This window comes from Xiphophorus maculatus, chromosome 20 (assembly GCF_002775205.1).
Source record: "Xiphophorus maculatus strain JP 163 A chromosome 20, X_maculatus-5.0-male, whole genome shotgun sequence".
Lineage (NCBI taxonomy): Eukaryota > Metazoa > Chordata > Actinopteri > Cyprinodontiformes > Poeciliidae > Xiphophorus > Xiphophorus maculatus.
This window is the reverse complement of record NC_036462.1, coordinates 31894122-31915116: the sequence shown is the minus strand read 5'-3', so window position 1 is coordinate 31915116 and position 20995 is coordinate 31894122. Positions and strand designations below refer to the sequence as shown.

Sequence of the window (20995 nt, the reverse complement as noted above, 5' to 3'; positions counted from 1 at the left end):
CTCAGGTCATTATTCAATTAGTCAAAAATGTTTCCAAGGAAACCCAGCAGGTTGCATTGCATCATTGACCGTCAGCATTCACTCCTCCTGGACGAACACGTTGCATTGCTTCGTTGACTTTACAGCAATCCCTCATATCAAGCATATGAATGCAGAGACAGTGGGAAGAAAAACTCCCCTTTAGCAAACCTCCAGCAGAACCAGAACCTGGCTCAGAACAAACGTCCGTTTGCCACAACCGACTGGAGGTTTGAGAAAACAGAGCAGATACACACAAAAAAAAGAAACAAAGAAACTGATGGAGTATTTTCTGTCAATGAAAAGTAAAAAGTTAATAACGTTTAGTTGAGCACCTTCCTCCAGGAAGATGAAGCAGCCAAGAGGAACTCCAGGCCTGGTGTGGCTTCTGCGTAGAGAAAAACAACTGGAAACAGCAGCAGCCTAAGCTTATACCAGCAGAGCTACAGAGATAGCTCAGGCTTAGAACGACACATGAGGGAGGCAGAACTCGTCTTTCTGACTGAATTCTATCAGTATCTATCAGTATAAATTTCAAACCGTTGCTTCCATCAATCGGAGAGACGACTCAGAGGCAGATTCAAAGAGAAGGAAAACCAAATTAGCAGCGCAGCAGTAACAGCTGATGGCGTCACTGTGGAACAGCATCTCTGCTGTCCAGATGTTGAGCTGTTATGGTACGGTCACAACAAACCCATTTTGAGCATCAGGCGCCTCTGGTTCACATTCACAGTTTATGTGGAGCGTTGGACGCCTGACGCTCAAAACGCATTTGGTGTGAACACAACATTAACGTGTCACAGCAGTAAAGAGGCTAGAACATTCTCAGTCTTCAGTCAGAGGCCTCTTCAAATTGGTTGCAAGACTGACTGCTACTGGAGATCCTTCCTGCACACAATGACTCTTAGAAGATATTTGGGTGAACTGAGTTATGACATCATTCAATTTCTCTTTGGCTCTAATGAAGTAACGCTCAACTGAATGGAGCTGGATTTAGGTATAACTTATTCTTATTCAGATTAAAATTCACATGACTAAATGCTGCCAACTATTTACATTTATTTTTTCTTTCCAGCCAAAAATGAAAGGGAAAAAAACCATTAAAAAACATAATTATTATTTCACACTTATGGAGAGCCTTAAATACCAAGTTTAACTCTCAAGATACTGATGTTCTGCGACACAAATCATTTAAACTATATTAGGAAATCATAGGGTTTGATCAAAACTGCAGGGAACTTGTTAATGAAAAGGGTAAAAGCGCTCCATATGTAGAGTGCTAATATTTATTAGAGGTATAAATATGCATGGTCTGAGTTTTGTGTGTGTGTGTGGCTTATGTGAGGGGCATAATGATTGGAACATCTGGTAAATCTACATGAAGTCAAAGAAAAGATAAATGGACCGATTAGCATTTACACAATGTGGTTTATTTCTCACATCCACCAACACAGAGATTGACGAGTCAAACATTTATTATGTGAAAAAAATTCTAATCATAAAATACGTAAACTACATAGTAGGACTACTCATCTGTTATTCTTTAATAAACATTGTGAGGACACGCTTTACACACTTTATAACAAGTCATACAGATAGGCGGAACATAAGGTAAATGTTGACGTGACAAAAAACATCACCTACATTTATTTCTCTCTGTTCTGCCTTTAATTTGTGCTTTCCGAATCTCACGTTCAGAGCCACAATTGAGTTTCGCATGTGAACGGAACCATGACAGAATAATAAAGAAAATTCGATATTTCCAGTGTCAGTTATTTATACCCATGTACCACAGCACAAACTTTAAGCACAGAGATTAGTCGGTCATAAATTTACAAAAAAAAAAAACCAAAAAAAACACACACTATATGCAAACTACGGTGAATATTGTACAACCGTTACTTTGTTTACAAAGGCTCAAAAACTTCAGTAAAACTATGTCTAAAGTTTCTGTAACGAGGATCAAAATATAAAACACGTGAAACATTAATATTGGTTCATAAAACCTACTGGAGCCAAACACAATGGCTTACATTTTCTGCAACACCTTCCCTGTAAGAGGAAGTTTCGTCTTTAAAATTTCAGATAGTAACGACTTTTTTCTCCAGCCAGGCAAAAAACAGGCTTTTCTGGTTCCTAAACTTCTGCACTGGTCGGCTTCGTGATCTCTATCTGCTCAGACTGCTGCCAATCTCCTCTGTCTTCCACCCACTGGAATTCTTTCCAAACTTGTACACAAGTCTCCTGCCGTCAACCCGCTCCAGAATCTCTCTCTTGTAGTAATACCTGCAAGTAGAGACACATCACCTTAGGGATTCCAACGGCCTGTACGAGAAGAAAATGTTCTAAAGCAACCACTGGTGTACTAATGCTGATGATAATACTCTGATGATGGAAAATAATTCCCTGAACTGACATGCCGTGGTAGTCTACTTCTCATAAAATATGTATTTATCTTGGCTTTTTGGTGATTGTTGCCAACATGCATAACTATAAACCAATAAAGTTTAGTTTATAGGGTTCAAACAAAGGATTTAAACTTTACTTTGCAAACATCATCTGTGCACAATGAAGTCTTGCAACACAGTAGTAGTCATCCTCTTTTTTTTTTTTTGTTGTGCCAGCCCAAAATCTTTTCTGGCCCAGTCAGGCCACCCCTTTGAAAAAACCTGCAGTGAGCCCGTATTTAACAAATTAAATCTGGGTTTTGTTCAGTGGTTTACGAATGCAAATTCATATTTGAGAGAATGAACACATTTTAGGTTTTCAGACTTGTTGACACAAATTTTGGACTCCTTTTTTTTTATTGTGCAGCTAAGAAAAAAAAAATCCCTTCATAATGAGCTCTGGGTTTGCTGTGTGCAGTAGGAGCTCACCTCATGGCCCGGCTGAGTTTCTCATAGGTCATGCTGGTGTTCTTCTTCTTCTGGCCCCACATCTGGGCGACAGCCTCGGACTTGAGGAATTTGAACACCCCCTCCCGACGGTCCTCCCACTTCATCAGGCCCTGGTTCTTCTCGGGGTGGATGAGGATGTCTCTGATGAACTCCCACAGGTGGGTGCCACGTGGTGCTGCAAAGAACAGACACAAATCAGCTCGCTGTTTCCAGGTGGGGGAAGTATTAGCATGAACACCCAAATATAAAGGCGTTCTTGACCTGAGGAAAAAAACTAGTTGTAATGTAGAAAGCGTACCATGTTTGCTTTTCTTTGGGTTGTCGTATATGCTGCTGCTGTGTCCACGATTGACTTTAGGAGGCCGCCCTCGGGGTCTCTTGATGCGACAGTCTCCATCTTCGGTTTTGATGTGGACCTCTGTCAACACAGCAATTCGTTTACCGCGCCGAACCTCGACTGTACCGTAAGACCAGAATGCTGAGACCAAGTTTGCCTGCATACTCACTTGACACTGGGTAGAACTCAGGGTCTGATTCGCTGCTGCCGGACTCTGGGGAGCTCATGAATCTAAACGTGCCACCTGAACACACATCACACACGTTTGAGAAAAGAAACGTCTTGATATGACGAACTTCAACAAACGTCGACAAGACGCTAGCCGTATACTAACTGTTGGCCGAGGAGCTGCATTCACTGTCAGATGGATTGTCGGAAAGGTAATCGGTGTCGTCCAGACTTGTGAGGGACTCCATGGTGAATCTGGTCAAATCATAACCATCGCGGTATTCAAAGTTTCTCTTGATCTCAGCTTCTTCACCTGTGTGGTAGATGGATGTGTTATTCCAAAGCTTTCTCTAACATTATAAACTTGTGCTATCTCCATAAATAAATATCAAAATGTACCATGGCCAATTTTGAGCGTGGTCAGCAAAGGGAAGTTCAAGTTGTCCAGGAAGTTATCAAGAAGTTGACATGTCTCACTTAGTTCTGGTCCAGAGAGACTCTGCAGTTCTGGGGGGAAAAAAAGAATAATTTGTTACGTTTTTACCATCTCTGAAGACGGGTTGATGATTGATTGCATGTAGACAGATTGATATCAGTGGATTTGAACAATAAAATGATACATTTTAGAGATTTAATTTACCATATTTGGTCTTGTACTCTTCTAAGTTCTGGTAAAGATGTGGGCCGAGCTGTGGGCCGAAAGCGGCAGTCATTTCTTCCTGGCTCATGCGGCAGAGGTTTGGGCCTTCAATGGAGCAGAAATCCAGACTCAGGGTGCTGGCATCAAACTTGTTGCTCTCCACATGGTCGCTGATCCACTCTAGAACTTGCTCTGCCGTCCAGTGGTGAGGGCTGATCTGTTTGTACCAGTAACCTGAGGAATGAGAGACATTTATTACCTCATGTTCTTCTGACAAAAGTGCTAACAACATTTTTTAATCAGTCTGTCTTGATCTCCAGTAAAGTTCAAAGCCAAACAAAAACTCTGCTGGAAACATTTTCTTTTTCCAAACACATCTACATTTTCTGGTGTTTTATCCACGAAACAATGCAAGAGTGAAACAACACCTAACTTAGGGATCAGACAAGGTCAGACAAATATAGCCAGCCCCGCTGACCAAGCAGGAGGTCACAGCATTTCTCTGCTTTGTGTGTCGGGTTCAGTTAAACATTGACAGTTCGGTGAATCATTAGCGCAATTAGGTCAAAGTAAAGTGACCTCATGGTTCGGTTATCTTAAGTCAGGATCATGTGGCTCATGTACAAGAAGAATAATATTCCACTATATAACCATCACTGTACAGGATGTCGATTATGATGACAAAGAGGAGCTTCCAAGCTTCTCGATAGTTTTCTGGTGTCAATTTCAGTGGAGCCCAAACATTATTCATACACCTTGGAGATTTAGATTTAAAGTAAAAGACAAATATTTCATCGAAATATCTCGTTTGATTGGAAGTAGTAATAATTTGAATGTGTGGGAGATCGATGCATCACACTCAGTCAGAAGCAAACTTCAAACAAAAGGCTAGTTCTCTACATTTGGGTTTAAGTGGAGGTCCCACGTTGACCTGAAACATTCTCCCACGAAAGCAGGTAAACCAGCACGACGTCCGACGATCCTCTTACCTCTCGTGTTGTAACTTCTGCTCTCCAGAGTGTGGATGGTGGGCAGCACATGGAGCTGCTGTGGGGGGGTGTCGGGTAAGCCAGTCTGATACATCGTCAGGTTGGCGTGAGTCAAGATGCTGCTGAGGCACGGCGACGACATGGAGTCTCTGAGAGTCATCGAGAAGTTACAAATCAGTCATTCTGAGCATTTTCTGTCAAAAGTAACGTTTTTCACATTGTTGCAACTTAAAATGTGAGCGTCTCCTCTACATGAATTGTGTTAAATAATTCTTTGGAGTCATTTACCTCTTTCAGCACAAGCCACCGTTTGGTTAAAAAAAACTAAATTCAAAACGATCCCACTTTAATTTGTGTGTTGTCTCTTCGGTCTTTGTTTCGGTCTGTTCTTCATAAGGTTCCTGTCTCCAAGGCAAAAAAGCGCTTTCGGTTGGAAGTCAACATGTTTATATCCCTGTGGGGGGGTGGGGGATGGAGAGGTAAATTCAGGGGAATTCCACCTGAGGGTGGCCACACCTCCATCCCTCCTCCGCTTTCCAGAGAACTCGATCAACAACACTCACCTGTCCTGTTTTCCTTTCTAAGCTTTACCGTCTCTTACCCATCATCGCTGAAGATTAGATAAGTTCTTGCCTGACAGATTCAGTTACTGTAAATTTATCTGCTTTGCCTGACTGGATTCCTTTAACTCGGCCGCAAACAACAATGTTTTAGCACAGACCTTTATTTTTTTAACCAAGAAAATGTCATTTTCAGTTGTAATAATCTAGTTGGACTTTGTGACTTAATGGTGTTTTTTTTTTTGCTGTTGTCCATGGGAATACATCCACAGAAAGGAGGAAGAAGGCTGAGTTAGAGCCTTAAATAGAAACTCTGACAATGACAGATTGAAGATGAGCATGTGAGCAAGTGGTTTTATCAGTTTCACCAGACGATGAGCAAACCTTACCAAGACTGTTTTTCTGTCTAATTTGCTCACTTAAGTCCTGGGATTACATGCAGTTACTTATTGTTGCAAATATACATCATACATGAAATTATATGTGCAAACTCATACATGTAATCACACACACACACCTTCACACAAAAAAGAATAGTCATCCTTGAGATCTCAGCTCTCACTCAGGTAGCTCTTACTGCATGATAATGGCTGCAGCGATAACCCAAAGAAAAGGCGCCGAGTACAAAGACCGGCTCATTTTTCTGTTTCAGTCTCCGTGGCGCGTTTGAACTGAAAGGCTTAAATAATTGCACTGGTCATGCATTTTACCGTGGCAAGGTGCGGGTAGATAACATTCACAGTCACGCCATCATGTGGATCAATCTAGGTCACCCGGCAAATGCCTAACAAAAGCAACAAGTTTGTTGCCTGTGGAGCAATACTGTTATTTTAAACCTGGCAGCTTAGCACCACAATACATTAAAGATTTGCTGTTGTCATAGCAACCTTCCAGACCTCTCAGGTCTTCTGGTTTCTTGTCCTGCTCTGTATCCCCAGAACCAGAACCAAACATGGAGAAGCAGCATTCAGGGTCTATGTACCACAAATCTGGAACAAACTTCTAGAAAACGACAAAACAGCTGAAACACCGAGTTCCTTTAAATCTAGACTGAAAACCCGTCTGCATACAGTTGCTTTTGAACCATGATAAATGAAACATCGACCAACATTTTTGATGTAGGGTTAGGGCTAGGATTTTTTTTTCTTGAGGGGCCCCAAGAAAAGATTAAAGTTCTGTTCTTGGGGAACAGAACTTTAATCTTTAGTCTGCTGTGATGAGAAGTTACCTGCTGACATAAAGAAGTCCCGGTTCTTTAGGTAAGTTTCGAACCAGTCAGCTGCTGTGCCAGAAGGTCCAACACAGTTCCCCAGTCCACGGTCAACAAATGACCATGTTGCACTGAGGTCCAACAGAACCAACACTGTGGTTCTTCCACAGCTTGTGTTTAGATGGATGTCATTGAACAGAGTGCTTGGTCATTGTTGGGAAGCTATTTAAGATCAGAAAAAGCTTTTTCAATAGAGCTTTTTCCCAACACTTGATGATGTGGAAGGTTGGAGATTGGCTCGTCATTTTTCAATAGCAACTTGTCCAGATTGTTCTTTTGTGGCAGTAGTTGGATAGCTGTTGTTTTAAAGTCTGATAAGAGAGATGAGTTCAACATTTTTAATCAGTTCAGATGCATTGACAGGCAAAGGTTTGATTTACTACGTCTGGATAGTACATCAGACGTGTGGGGCGAAGTGGTTAGACGGATCCATCATCGGTCTGCTTGCGTGACAGTTGTGTTAGAAAACGGTGCTGATTTGCAAGTCATGACAGGTTCTTGGACATGAGATCTGGTTATTCCAGTTCATCCTGGTTCTCTTTATGACTGCTGTCTTTGTTTTTTGTTGTTGAAATATCCATGAACATATTTTAAACATATGGCTCAGTGGTTTTGTGCATCAGTCCATCCATCCATTTATGCAACACACTTATCCTGGAGGGGTCTGCATCCATACTGAATAAAAGAAAGCCCCACTGGGGAACATATGTCAATTTTAATCAATGATTAAAAATATTATGAAGTAAATGTAGTTTAAGCATTGTAGCCATATTTAGTATGGCCAACACTAACTGTTGTTACACTGCAAAAACACAAAATCTTAGTAGCTTTGGTTTCGTTTTTAGTGCAAACCTTTTAGTACACTTGAAATAAGACAAAACTAATTTACAAATAACATTTCAGCAAGAAAAATGAGCTTGTTTTAAGTCAATTATTCCTTAATATTTGCTCCATTGGCAGATTATTTTCTCTTGTAACAAGATATTTTCCCAATGTTTTTAGTGAAATAATCTGCCAATGGAAATAGAACATTTTCATCAATATTAAGCAATTATTTACTTAAAACAAGCTCCTATATCTTGCTGAGAAGTTAATTAGAACTTAGTCTTTGCTTATTTAAAGATATTTGCACTAGAAACTAGATCAAAAATACTTGCTAAGATTTTATGTTTTTGCAGTTACATTTATTCACTTAAATCATAATTTGCAAAGTGGATCTGACTTTCAGGCTTTCTCTGTCTAGCTTGTCAAACTCAGATATGAGGAAGACATTAACTGCTCAGCTCACCACTTCAAGACTTTACTTTAAGGGCTTTCATTAGTTGCGCGAGGAATGAAGTTCATACCAGTTTGTCTGAACAGCTTCATAACTTTACAGTTTTTGCTATGCAGCAACTTTTTACTGTTCCACACGCTGCAGAACTTCAGGTCGTAAATGATCCCACGTTGTTTGGTTCGCTACTGTTGCATAATTAAGAAATCACAGAAAATTAGCACAAAGCAAACTACAAGGTGCAATTTTATAGATATGGACAAGTTTCAGAATGCAGAGACTCGGTGTAATATTTCTATGTTGTTGAGGATAGTAAATATCTAGAATATATAACATTTTAATTAAACACACGGTCAACTTTTGGTAATATACACAATGATTTCAGATTTTTCTTGCATCCAGAGGATAAAAATGAAGAGGAATTGTACTTTTGATGTAAAGTAACACTATGCTTTCAAGACAGCAACACGTAAAGACAGAATACAGCAGAAGTGTTGGAGTATTTGCTCTAAAACACCTAACATGCCAATCATTAATGAGTCTATAGGTAAATAAATCGGTTTGTAAGGATCTGATGTATCTGCTAAACAATGGGCGGCTGTTTATGTCTGAAACCAAAAAAGGAGGCAGTTTTGTGGTTAGTGTTAAAGGAGAAAAGGTTTATTTTCAATTAACCTTAAAATATCCGGTGTAGTTTCTAAAGCAAGAATTCTTGAAAATCATGTTTTCTCTTGAACATTGGCTGAATAATCACAAAGTTACTGAAAGTGGTTCCATTTTTTGTTCACTCAATAAAAGCAACTTCATTACGTTTAAACTCCTGGGCAAGCTGATGTTTTGTGGTTTACATAAATAGGAATTGTGTGTGGAAATAATCCGCTATTGTTATGCTGAAGGCATTGAAACCTTGACAATACTGCTGCTGAATAAAAAGTTCAGTAAACTGAGAAGTCAGAAAGGACTGCAGCTTTATATGGTGGTGCCATTGATGGCACAGTGAACCATATGTTGTGGGGATAAGTGGGCCTATTTTCTCCTTTTTGCCCATTGCGTTGTCTTACGTCAGTAACAGCCAGTGAAACTGCACTTTTGATGACAATTTCATAACAGCAATTATGCCCAGTTTCCACCAGCGCTGGAAGAATGCAGCCCGGCTGGTTTTTTACTCTCTGTAATGCCAAGAAACTTGAGTGGCCTTGGAGACAACAGAAAATTCATCTCGTCACTTCTTCCACTGCACAACATTTCTATTGTACACCAGAATTATTACTTAAGGAGGGGACTTTCCGTAAACATTTGTGGGGCATTTAGAAAATCCGAGTGAGAAAAGAGTCATGATTTTAAGATGGGAAAGTTTATGTTTGGATCCTGAACACCCTGAAGTACAGTGTCGCTTCGCAGTTTTTTGAGCACCGAAGTGCTTTGGGAATTTCTGCCCTTCATGCTACATGTGCAAAAAACAAGAAACGTTGGAAGTACTCTGTGCTTTGTCATTCCTCAGTGCAATCACAACTAAACACCCACAAATACATCCATACCTAGTATGTTGCCTTGTTAGCAAGCAATGAAAGCGCTTGCTAACAATGCAGCACTGTGAGTATTTTATTGTGAAGTTCTGACTAACTAAAATGTAAATGCCCTGGACTAGAACTAGACTCCTGTGTTAGTTGGGGCTCTAATTTACAAGGGTTCTTTGATTCCAGAACCTGTGCAGGGAGGGAGTCGTGTACACTAAGTGCAACATTTCTGAATGACCAGGAAGCTGTCAAAGCAATCGCTCATTCCGTCAACTCATTTTTTTTCTACTCCTGGTGTCTGTGGGTTGCAGGAACCTTAAAGGTTTCTATCACAACTTCCAAGGTGCACAGAAAGGGTCTGGTGAGCTGAAGACTCCAGTTAGGAAACAATTTCATTTGCAGACCAACGGCCGGGGTTACGAGGCTACAGCCAAAATGGTGATCATCTGCAAATGCAGCTGTTTCCTCACGCTTCCAGTGTAAGTGGAGACTTCAGCTCACCAGAATGCAGGAGCAACAACAACTGTGTTTGTAATAATTAACTATCACATTCCAGAAGCATTGTGATACACAACATTTTGTAGTAAGCTCGGCACCTTCTCCTCTGTCACTGCATGCTGTGTACACTAATGGTATACATTATTAACATACACGTCTTTCAGTCCAGATTCGGTGCTCACCACAGTATTGAGACTGCCCTTGTCAACATTTTCAATGATTGCCACATAAAAACAGACTGAGGAAGATGCCGCTTGGTAACATTTGACACTGTTGACCAAAATACTGAAGTGACTGGAGAACTGGGCTGCACTTTCTGGTAAAGTACTTGACTGGTTTGAGTCTTACTGAAAGGAGAAGGACTTAGTTAGGTTCTTAGTTGAATTGATTACTGCAACAGAGTCTTCACCAGTCTGTCTAACAAGACAATCTAGATGTAGAATGCTGCTGCCTGCGTCCAGCTCTGCACTGGCGCTATGATTCTCAGAGAACATTTAAACACTTTTGGTGGCTTCGCAATCAATACGACGTTATAGATCTGTTGTCATATGAACCTTCCAGACCACTCAGGTCTTCTGGTTTTAGTCTACTCTGCATCCCCAGAATCAGAACCAAACATGGAACAGCAGCTTCTCAGTTTTCAGACTCCACTAATCTGGAACAAATTTCCAGAAAACAGTAATATTGAAACACTGAGTTCTTTTAAAAATATGGCTAAACGTAGATTTCTTTAAAGTTGCCTTCGGTTAATACTAACTGGAGCCATTTTTGTCTGTCTCCCAGCATTTCTTTACGTCCGTTTATTATGCCAGTGTAATGTTTCGTGTATTTTGCCCGCTGCTGTTCTGTGTTTGTGTTGGTAACGTTACAGATAACATTTTCGAGGGACAAAAATGGATCACGCTGCTGTTGTCGAGTCTCAGTTTCTGTTTTTCATTGGCATTCAGCAACAACAGTGCAAACTGCTGCCCACTTTCCCCGGATAGAAATTGTGGGTAAAATTGGGTAAAAAAAAAAAAAAAAAGAATTTATGTGTTTCTGGCTTTAGACACAGGCAAGCTATGACAAGCATGTTACAATTCACGAATCAAATCAAAGGTATTGTTATTGCCAATTACTCAACTTAAATAATTTGTCTGTTATCAGTGGGTGTATTTTGCTGCAGGTTAAAAAAAAATCAAGTATGGAGCTGTGATCCAAGACACAATTACAAGCCAGTCGGTATTTTACCTGCATTTTCAGAGTCCTGGAAACAATTGTGACCAAATCAATTTTCAAGATACAGAAGAATCAAACAATTGTGTGCTGCCTTTAGGGTCAGAGGTCAGGTTTTTGCTTGTGCAAGTACTCTTCCTGTGTTCAATTCACTGAGACGCAGACAGTTTCCCGCAGACAGAAAGTTAACCATTCAGTGCATTTATATTTTGGACAATGTGAAACAAAATTGAAATGCTTGGTTCTGAAGAAAGTTGCTTTGAACTTTACATCTAGATCTCTTTGCCTCGTGTTAAACTTGACGCCTGCTGCTGCTCAGTCTGTTGGTGTTGGGATGGATTGTTGATGCCTGAGGCTCAGAGCCTGTGGCAGCCCTTCAGAACGATCACCGAGGCAGATATCAGTCTGTCAGAGTTCTGTCATATACCACAGTTGGCAGATGTTTAGCCTTTTTAAAAGGATTTGCTCCCCTCCTTAGAAAAATTGTAGTTTGTTTGTTTTTTTTAACTCTAACAGTCTTGATTACTCCAAAGAGACTGCATATCACTTCTTTATTTAGCAGATCATATTCCTCTGAAGATCTGCAAACATTCCTATCATATCGTATCATAGCTTTGCACTGACACCTAATGGCCACAGATAATATCTGCTTCATTTATGTTTTTAAATAAAGGATTTACCACATTTGTGTCCTGATGCAGGTTTCCAGACCTATACTGATGACGTTGTTTATGTAGCTGGTAAGTTTTCAGTCATATCAGTGTCATCTCAGCTGTCTCTGTGTCACAATGAATCTAAACACAACTGTCATTTTTCTCCTTTTTCGTAGGGTTTATTAATTAGTATCAGTAATTATTCTAATGTAAAGGTTAGTGGACAAATTACTGAACAAGTCTCAGACGTAGCACATCTTGGTGTCATTTTCTATCTTCATTTAAAATTTGACAAACTTGTCAAGATGTTGAGTAGAGCAGAACAGGAGCAACCTCACAGGCCTTCAGGATTACATCGGCCTTTTCATGCCGCAAGTGTTTTCATGCATTTAGTGATTTTTATTCTCATTTAAAGTGCCGCGTCCCTGTTGGTCACAAGCAGCACTTTGTATAGGCACTGTACTTGTTAGATTTGGCAAGAGTAATGGGACAGTAATGATAGAGGAAGGTACGTTTAAATCCTCAACATTTTATTGGTTGATGAATGAGCTAGGAAAAGGAAATAGAAACGAATGAAATTACTCGACTTACTGTAGAACATGCTGGACTGAACAAGTCCATCCATCCATCCATCCATTTTCTGTTCACCCTTGTCCCTAATGGGGTCGGGAGGGTTGCTGGTGCCCATCTCCAGCTACGTTCCGGGCGAGAGGCGGGGTTCACCCTGGACAGGTCGCCAGTCTGTCGCAGGGCACTGAACAAGTCATATTATAAATCATGTAAGTACCAAACTGAGCTGTGTTGTTATTGCGATCAGCCAAAACAACATAGCTCATGTAACACAATTTATTGAAATGCAATGTGTGCATTACAGTAAACCAAAATGTTGTACATTAACTTATATAAGTTAATGTTTAAATATTCAGTCACTTTTAAAATGGATTTGTTTAATTAGTAATTCAATAAGTGCATTTGTAGTCCAGAAATAGGTAGAGTTGTGTGGATCATTTCATAATGTCTTATTGTAAATAAGTGTTTTATTAGAAGTTTGTATGTTTTATAGCTTAATTGGCCACTTCGCAATTTATTCAAATAAGGTGGAGCGTCAACGAAGGAGAGAAAGTGGAGAAGGGAAGGCGCTGCAAGTAGATGGACAGAACCACACGGGTTTTCAAGTTTGTTTGTGGAGGTTAGGTAAGAACCAATTGCTCCTGTAAAAGAATTACGCAAAAACTGTGGACTAAATTTTTGTTTTGCATCTTTACATCGGAGCGCTGTGGAAGTTTTTGTTTTTTCCTCCCTAAACACACGAGTGAAATTTGAAAGATTTACCTCGTGGCAACACAAATATAAAAAATTTAAAAGAAAAGATGTAAACATTCTACTATACTTTGAGTAATTAACTGTGGAGGGTCTCTCAAAGTGTGTACAGCCAAATAGATTTTATTTATTTATGTATTTTTTCGAATAGTTACAATATTTACAAATCAACTGTATAAAAAGAATCGGGGTTTTTCCCTCTTTTATATTTCCCCCCCCCCCCCCCCCCCCCCCCACACACACACACACACACACACTCCAGACCAGTAGGTGGCGACAATTCACATTTCGGCTTTTGCATTGTCAAGAAGAAGAAAAAAGACGACGAAGAAGAAGAGCTTTTGTCGTCGTGTAACGCTGCGTATTTGGTTTCCAGTAGTTATTAGACGCGTTTACGGTTATCGGGCTGTTTTAGCACAGCTAGCTGTTTTCTGTATATGATGACGTCTAAGTGAAACGTCTTGCCGTGACAGACTCACGGTTATTTAGCTAAACCAGGCTAACAGCAGGAGTTAGCCGGAGTTGCGCATCAGCACTTCTTTCAGCTGATCCAAAATGTACACTCTGCTGTCTGGGTTGTACAAATACATGTTTCAGAAGGACGAATACTGCGTGTTGATCCTGGGGCTGGATAATGCAGGAAAGACGGTATGTTGTCTGCTGTCAGTGGCGTCCTGACGTTTACTTCTCGTTTTTCTTCCTCTAATGTTGATTGAGTGGTTGTAAAAAAAAGTGCAAAGAGAATATTCTGTTTGGTCCAAGAGTCAGTGACTGCAGTAAGCTGCCTCTTATATCGCTGTTGGAGAAACTGCTTCTTCTTTTCTGAGTGGCATTTCAGCCATTGATGTTTGTACAGAAACTGGACGCTAAACACTGTGGTACCAGTTTTAGCCATCAGCTTCAGGAGGTTTTTAGCTTTTCTTTACTCACCTCACACTAAATCTCATTTGTTTCAGGGACACAGATCAGGTTCCATGTACCTCGGAACATATGCAAACTCACAACATCACATTTCCTCCACAGTACTTAGTGGTTGGATTTAACTAAATAATAAAGGATTTTTAGCCATATTGCTCCTAAAGAGCTGGTTGCTACACAGACAGCATCTAGAAGCTGTTTTGGAGACCTGGTAACCTCAACACTCGTTCACCATCCTCTTCACCAAGCAAGACCAACTTTTTGTCATAGTGACAGTTATTTTTTTTACACATCTTCAGCTTTGTTCTGGTTAGATGAAGATCAGAATCCATATTTAGTTTGGTCCGGAACCTGTTGGATCCGCTGTAGAGTTGCAGCTTGTATGTCCTCTATGATCCAGACAACCAACTGTTGCTCTCTCTCCTTCTGCAGACCTTTCTGGAACAGACCAAGACTAAGTTCAGTAAAAACTACAAGGGGATGAATCTGTCCAAAGTCACAACAACAGTTGGGTTAAACAGTAAGTTGATATTTAAATCATGTTTCGAAGGCTTCAGATACTTGTGCCTGTTGTTCAGACTTCTGTGGTTACAAACAGAAGCAGCTTGAAATGGTTCCGTTGTGTCGGCTCATTCCTCCCGGATCTTTCTCTTTTCTTCGCAGTTGGTACCATTGACGTCGGCAAGGCTCGCCTAATGTTCTGGGATCTGGGAGGTCAGGAGGAGCTGCAGTCTCTCTGGGACAAAGTATGCTACAAACGAAGCACCAGCAATGTGAAATTCTCTGTTAGGGGTTTATCGTATCGTGAAAAATAAGAATTAGGATTTGTAGTGGTCACAAGAAATGACAGTCCAAAAAAATCTAAATTGACAGTATGGTTGGGAACGGGATTTTTACTATTTCCTGCACTGTTTGTTCCATGAGAGCATCAATAAGTATCGGTAAATTCAAAAGTAAGATTAAATGCAGTTACTGTGTAGCTTGGTGATACAAATTACAGTTTCTTTAAATTGCCTATTTCAAATGGGAACGTTTTTCAAGAACCATATTTGTGTTTGTGGCACTATGAATGCAGTGCCATGCAACAACACCCATAAAGATACCTAAAATATAAATATTAGATTGTTCTTTTATCATAATCCTGACTGTCATCACAAATTTAGTACCCCGAAATATTGCGATAAAGTCCCAAGTCCATATCGACTATTCTTCATTAGACTAGCAATGACACAAGCAGAGGCTGACTTTCAAGGTGTGCGTCTGGAAATATGTTAAAAACTTCGGTCCAAAATAAATTGCTATTGTACATCTGCAGTAAATGTTTAGGTTGAATATTTCAGGGGGGAAAAAATGTTTGAATTCTTAAGTACTTTTTAAAATGATCAAATTTTATCCCAATAAACACACCCAAAGGTTAGGACAGGGGTGGGCGATCCTGGTCCTCGAGGGCCGGTGTCCTGCAACTCTTAGACGTCTCCCTGGTCCAACATAGTTGAATCCAACAGCTGAATCACCTCCTAAGTGCAGTCCAGTTCTCCAGAGTCCTGCGGTCCTCATTATTTGACTCAGGTGTGCTGAAGTAGAGATGCATCTAAAAGTTGCAGGAGACCGGCCCTCGAGGCCTGGAGTTGCCCACCCCTGGGTTAGGATGTAGTGAACCCAGGATCCAGTGAGTTGATTTTAGTTTTTTGCTCGTCCAGTACGACCTCCAGAACTGCCTGTAAAACATTCTGTTGTTGGAAAAACTAACTTTTCGTTCGTGCTGTAGTACTACGCAGAGTCTCACGGAGTCATCTATGTGATTGATTCAACTGATGAAGACCGCCTTTCAGAATCGAAGGAAGCCTTTGGTAAGTTCTGTTTGGATTTTATGGGCAGGTGACTTTATTGTAGTAAAAAGATAAATAACCTTTTAGACCTACATGAATTGTATCAGGATTGTTTTCCAGAGAAAATGATCTGCAGCGAGGCATTAGAAGGCGTTCCACTCCTCATTCTTGCCAACAAGCAGGATGTACCGGTACAGTAACCCTTTATTACTTTGTTATTCATGTTCATATTCACACAGAGACGAGGGGCAAATTCACAAAGATCTCTGCGGTTTGATCCCATATAAATACATGTGAAAATCTGCAAAATTACAACCTTGGTGAATACCTTGGAAATATCAAACAGCAGCACTGTTTGTCTCCGTTTCCAATCGGGCTACCCGATTTCCCTCATTTTTAGGAGATTGGCAATCGACTGACATTTGCATGTGAAACTATCTTATAACCCACCAGGTCACATCTGCACCTGTGCAGTTAGCATCAGTTACCCCACTGTTTCCGACTCAGTGACTTGGTCGCTATGTTTAAGGACTTTTCGGAGAACAAATTCGGCATCAGCCAAAATCGCTATCCGGTCTTTTAAAGGCTCGATCTCACAGAATGCTTCGAGACACTCTGTGAGAAAACCGCAACCTGCTTACCACCAATTTCAAACAATAGCTGCGTTTCCATTACCCATGGAACTGCACAAGTCCGCTTAATGGAAGCACCGCAGTTTTGAATAAAACCCACATTTTTCAGCTGTCGCTGCATCACAGTTTATAAAAAGTTGATGGCTGAGATGATGAACGCTGAATTATGAATATATCTCATGTAACTGTTTACATCCGTCCCTGCCATGAGTTTTAATGACTTATCGTGTGAACAAGCTCATTCATGTATTCATTTCTTATTTAATGGAAACACTGCAATTGTGAACATTTTTTGGGGGACATTAGCAGAATATAGACAAAGATTTGCTCACATTTGTAAAGAAAATGATGCAGCTACTGTAAAAGTCGTACTCTGTTGAGAACAGGTGGTGATTTTGACTCAGAAGAACAAAAAAGGAACAAAACCAACTTTTTACACTCCTGACTTTACATAGAGATGGCAGCAATGTTATAACAGCAGAAATCAATCTTCTTTTCCTCTGGGTCTGACGGTTCATGACTCTTTTTTATGCAGAATAATAATCTTATGATATTTGGCTTTAGTGATCGTTGATTTTTCTTTTTTCTCTTTGTCCATTTTGACTTGTTAAAAACGGCAAATAAAAATATCGACAGTATTTGACAAACCAGGAATGAGTTTGTGAGTGTCATGCTTTGCCCTCGTGTTGCTTTTGACGGTTGTCGTGTGTATTTTTCTCTTCTCAGAGTTGTTTGTCGGTGCCGGACATCAAAACAGCCTTCAGTGATTCGGCACCAAAGATCGGCAAAAGAGACTGTTTAGTGCAGCCCTGCACTGCCCTCACAGGGTATGAATACTTCTGGGCTGTAACGCTGTGTTTCAGCCGACAATATAGAGTTATTTGTGTTTTTGGCACTTAATAAATGTGGGAATGTTAAGACTTGTAGCTGGTTGAATGCACACTGAGTGTATTTAATGTTTGGACAGTTGGCACATGACGAGGGCATCCTCACATTTAAATGTGGTCACTGCCTAAAAGAAAACAGAAATCACTCCTTTCACCACAAACATTAACAACATATCATTTTTTGAAGAGACAAGTGGATGCATTAGATACAGTTTACATACACCGAATAAAAAAAAACAAACTCTTATTTACTTTTTTCTCACTGTCTTAAGTTAAACCAGGTAAAGCTTCTCTTGTTTTAGGTAGTTAGAAATGATTTTAGAAATTCTAAGTGCCAGAATAATAAGAGGTAGAAAATGTCAGAGACATTTTATCAACATCTTTCGGATTCAGGAGATTCAGGTCAACATCTGTTTGAGACACTTTGTGGAAAAAAAGAATCCACCTGTTGCTGATTCTTCCCTCGTTGTGCTGCAGGGACGGAGTGAACGAAGGCATTCAGTGGATGGTGAAGTGTGTGGTGAGGAACATTCACCGGCCGCCCAGGCAGAAGGACATCACCTAAAACACGGCTGACCCCACATATTCTGGACGTTGGCGGAATTTTTGACAAGGACATTCCATGCGACCCCTGGAGTTGAAGACATTCTGTTTTTCTAGTTTTACTCTAGTTGGAAGTTTTTCCCTTTGGACTCTCGTTACGGTGTGGCTGTACAGGTTGAATTTGCACTGTGAACTCGGGGCGACACGTTTTCTAGAGATCAGTATCGGACTGCACAGTCAGCTGAGCCTCACTGATAGCAAGGAAACATTGATACGTCACTTCTCTTATAAATACATCAAGTTTTCACTACTTTAGTCGGGTCCTTAAATTCATTTTTCCTTTATTTCCAGGTTTAGGCGTGTCTGGCCATGAAGCACTAAGGTCAACATTTAATATCGGTTTCGTCCAGAAAGGGCACAACATATTTGAGGACAAAGGGTAAAACAAAATGAAGGTTCAAACATTCTTTTTATTTAAATACTTTTTCTTGAAAGTCTCTTTTGTTCATGCTCTGCTGCATGTAAGCAGGGTGGCCTGCTTAAAAGGTTGCCTGCTGTGTATTCGTTTGAACAATCAAATGCATTTGTCATTTTATTCTTCATGTGAAATTGTGCAACAAAATATGACAGTGTTTCTCTGAAACTACATCAGGTTACAGTGGGTGGAAAAAAGCAAGTGCATCAAAGACCACATGCGTGTAACGTAAAGGGAAGCAGCTCAGCTGTGGGAAATGGAAAACTGGTGGGAACTGGCTGCAGAATAATCCAGATGATTAGAGTCAAGCGTATTTTATTATCTTTCAGTACAAAAGATACAATAAAAAAAATAAACACTATTAAGGTTTACACATTTGCACACCTGGAATAGACATAGTTAAAGTCGTTATGTGAAAGCTGCAGGTTGGTATGAGGAAGTGACGTTGACTTTCTGTGGAGTCATCTGTGGAGCAACACTTCCCTCTAGTGGCCAAAGTGTTCCTTCACGTTGTCAGCGTTGGTCGGACAGGTTGCACAGTCGCAGACAGAATGACTTCAGTATGCCAGAGGCCGCAGCAGATGGAAGCGTTCAGATAATCAATAATAATGACAACAGGATGTAAACTAAGACGAAATGTACAACATGATGAAAACAGTCAGATCCTCTAAGATCATTTAAACATGTACACATGTAACTAGCTGCTTTTCCACTGACCTTATAATTGGAATTATGAAAATAAATTGACTTAGAAATACACCAGTAAAAAAAAAACACATTTTCAATAAAATAGGTTTTACGCTAGCATGAGATAAAATTAGTGTATTTCACAAAACAACAATGGAAACAACTTTATTCGCATCAGAGGCAGTCATATGATCAACAAATGTTTTGCGACAGGCGGAAAGGACGAAGAAGACAACAGGAAGAGGTAGGAAGATTATGGCGCAGAATGTTTTGCGAGCAACTTTTAATTGCGTTTCTTATTTAATGGAAACACAGTAACTGAAATTGTGTGTGTTTTTTCACGTGAGTGGACTATAGGTTTTACGCACACTTATAAAGGAAACAGACTGAAGGAGCTCTGCGGTTCTGCCACAGCTTTATGGATGTGGTGGGAGACATTGTCCCTCGGGGATGTTATTTTTGATCGGCCATTTGTCTCTCAAATACCTGCAATAGGTGGAGGAAGCATCCTGGGTCAGAGCTGGCCTTCCTCATTAGCTTTTCTAACTTCTTCCTCTCAGCTGTAAACTGCTGCTTGTCAACAAAGAAGATCCCACTAAAAGTATCACACTCCACAACTTACTACACCATAGAAGATGGCTGCCACCACACGGCAGATTTGGCTGAGAGATGGGAGGTGTGGATCTGGGTCTGAAAAACAGGGAGGGCTTGATGATAAGAGGGGTTATTCTGTAACTATTGATCTTTGAAACCAAATAAACACTCTCAGTATCTCTTGCCACTTGAAACAGAGTGAAGAATTCCAAGGAAGACCTAGATAGACTTAGTCAAAAGTCTTCTTTCCTTTTTTTTCTTGCTATAACTTCCTTACTTTAAGGTCTGGAAAGTTAGATGGAGGAAAGAAACGGCTTAGAGTAAAAGAGTGTCATTGTTTTGTGGCTGCTTTGATGTTAATGCTTTACACAAGCGCACTGGGTTCTGTGACGAAATTGGGAATCTTTTATTTAAAAAAATAGATTAATGCAATTCACTTGACTAGTTTAAGGACGAAAATGTAGTTTTGTTGATAATGAAATAATTCTTACATAAAAAAATAAATAAAAATAGTAATCTTCCAACATCTCTCCCTACCCCATTTTATTTCCTCAAGTCGTTTGATTTCAATAAATTTAACCCAAAATAACATTAACATCAAAGGGAAATAAATAGTTACGGCAGATTATAAAGGCTTTTCTATGGACATGTTGTAGATAGTGATGATAGCTGGAAGGGCAGGAAGGGTCTCCTGTAGCAGTCAGTAATACAGAGTTTGTGGATAAGCTTCTGACTGAAGACACTCTCTGTTGGATCCCAGTCTTATGGAGAGGATGCTCAGGGCTGCAGGGGGATGAGGGGACGGACGGACTGTATGTGAAAAATCAGCTGTGACCCAGAATCTCAGACGAATGCAGCCATCTGGGTCAGACCCGACAGGACGAGGTACTCGACAGATAAGGCACTCGTAAATGTGTTATATCTTATCGTTTCTGACTTCCACACACGGCAGACATGTACGCAGACAGAATGGTTCTCTCAGTGCATATTGTTCAGAACAGTTTCCAGATAATCTCAATTGGTAACGAAGTATCTACCAGGATAAACCTGATGTTTATCTGCTGGAGTATCTATT

General features: G+C 40.3%; 2 protein-coding genes across 3 annotated transcripts; one reads left to right on the top strand and one right to left on the bottom strand.

The window, feature by feature from the left end:
* Nucleotides 1–1426: 1426 nt before the first annotated feature.
* LOC102216482 (ETS-related transcription factor Elf-3-like) lies at nt 1427–5482 on the bottom strand. Its single transcript, XM_005798265.3, has 9 exons — nt 5338–5482; nt 5050–5198; nt 4061–4294; nt 3820–3927; nt 3587–3733; nt 3422–3496; nt 3214–3333; nt 2895–3090; nt 1427–2304 (listed from the first exon to the last, which is right to left on the bottom strand). The coding sequence occupies exons 2-9, from the start codon at nt 5189–5191 to the stop codon at nt 2187–2189; spliced, it is 1140 nt and encodes a 379-aa protein (XP_005798322.2). The 5' UTR covers nt 5192–5198; nt 5338–5482; the 3' UTR covers nt 1427–2186.
* An 8183-nt stretch (nt 5483–13665) lies between these two features.
* arfrp1 (ADP ribosylation factor related protein 1) lies at nt 13666–18474 on the top strand. Of its 2 annotated transcripts, none has more exons than XR_002754578.1 (7): nt 13666–14003; nt 14706–14793; nt 14937–15019; nt 16042–16123; nt 16210–16293; nt 17461–17561; nt 18099–18474. XR_002754578.1 is itself a non-coding variant. In XM_005798197.3 (7 exons), exons 1-7 carry the CDS (start codon nt 13911–13913, stop codon nt 18184–18186), a joined length of 606 nt encoding a protein of 201 aa, XP_005798254.1. In that variant the 5' UTR covers nt 13666–13910; the 3' UTR covers nt 18187–18474. The 2 variants fall into 2 exon arrangements, 1 of the variants encoding a protein (XP_005798254.1); XM_005798197.3 differs by having other exon boundaries at nt 16223–16293.
* Nucleotides 18475–20995: the final 2521 nt, after the last annotated feature.

Coding starts and splice junctions, on each gene's coding strand:
- LOC102216482 (XM_005798265.3), bottom strand. CDS start 5,191: ATGTCGTCGCCGTGCCTCAGCAGCATCTTGACTCACGCCAACCTGACG. Junction 4,295..5,049: donor CAGAAGTTACAACACGAGAG/GTAAGAGGATCG, acceptor CTCATTCCTCAG/GTTACTGGTACAAACAGATC. Junction 2,305..2,894: donor AAACTCAGCCGGGCCATGAG/GTGAGCTCCTAC, acceptor CTCTACTTGCAG/GTATTACTACAAGAGAGAGA.
- arfrp1 (XM_005798197.3), top strand. CDS start 13,911: ATGTACACTCTGCTGTCTGGGTTGTACAAATACATGTTTCAGAAGGAC. Junction 14,794..14,936: donor AACAACAGTTGGGTTAAACA/GTAAGTTGATAT, acceptor TTTTCTTCGCAG/TTGGTACCATTGACGTCGGC. Junction 17,562..18,098: donor CCCTGCACTGCCCTCACAGG/GTATGAATACTT, acceptor GTTGTGCTGCAG/GGACGGAGTGAACGAAGGCA.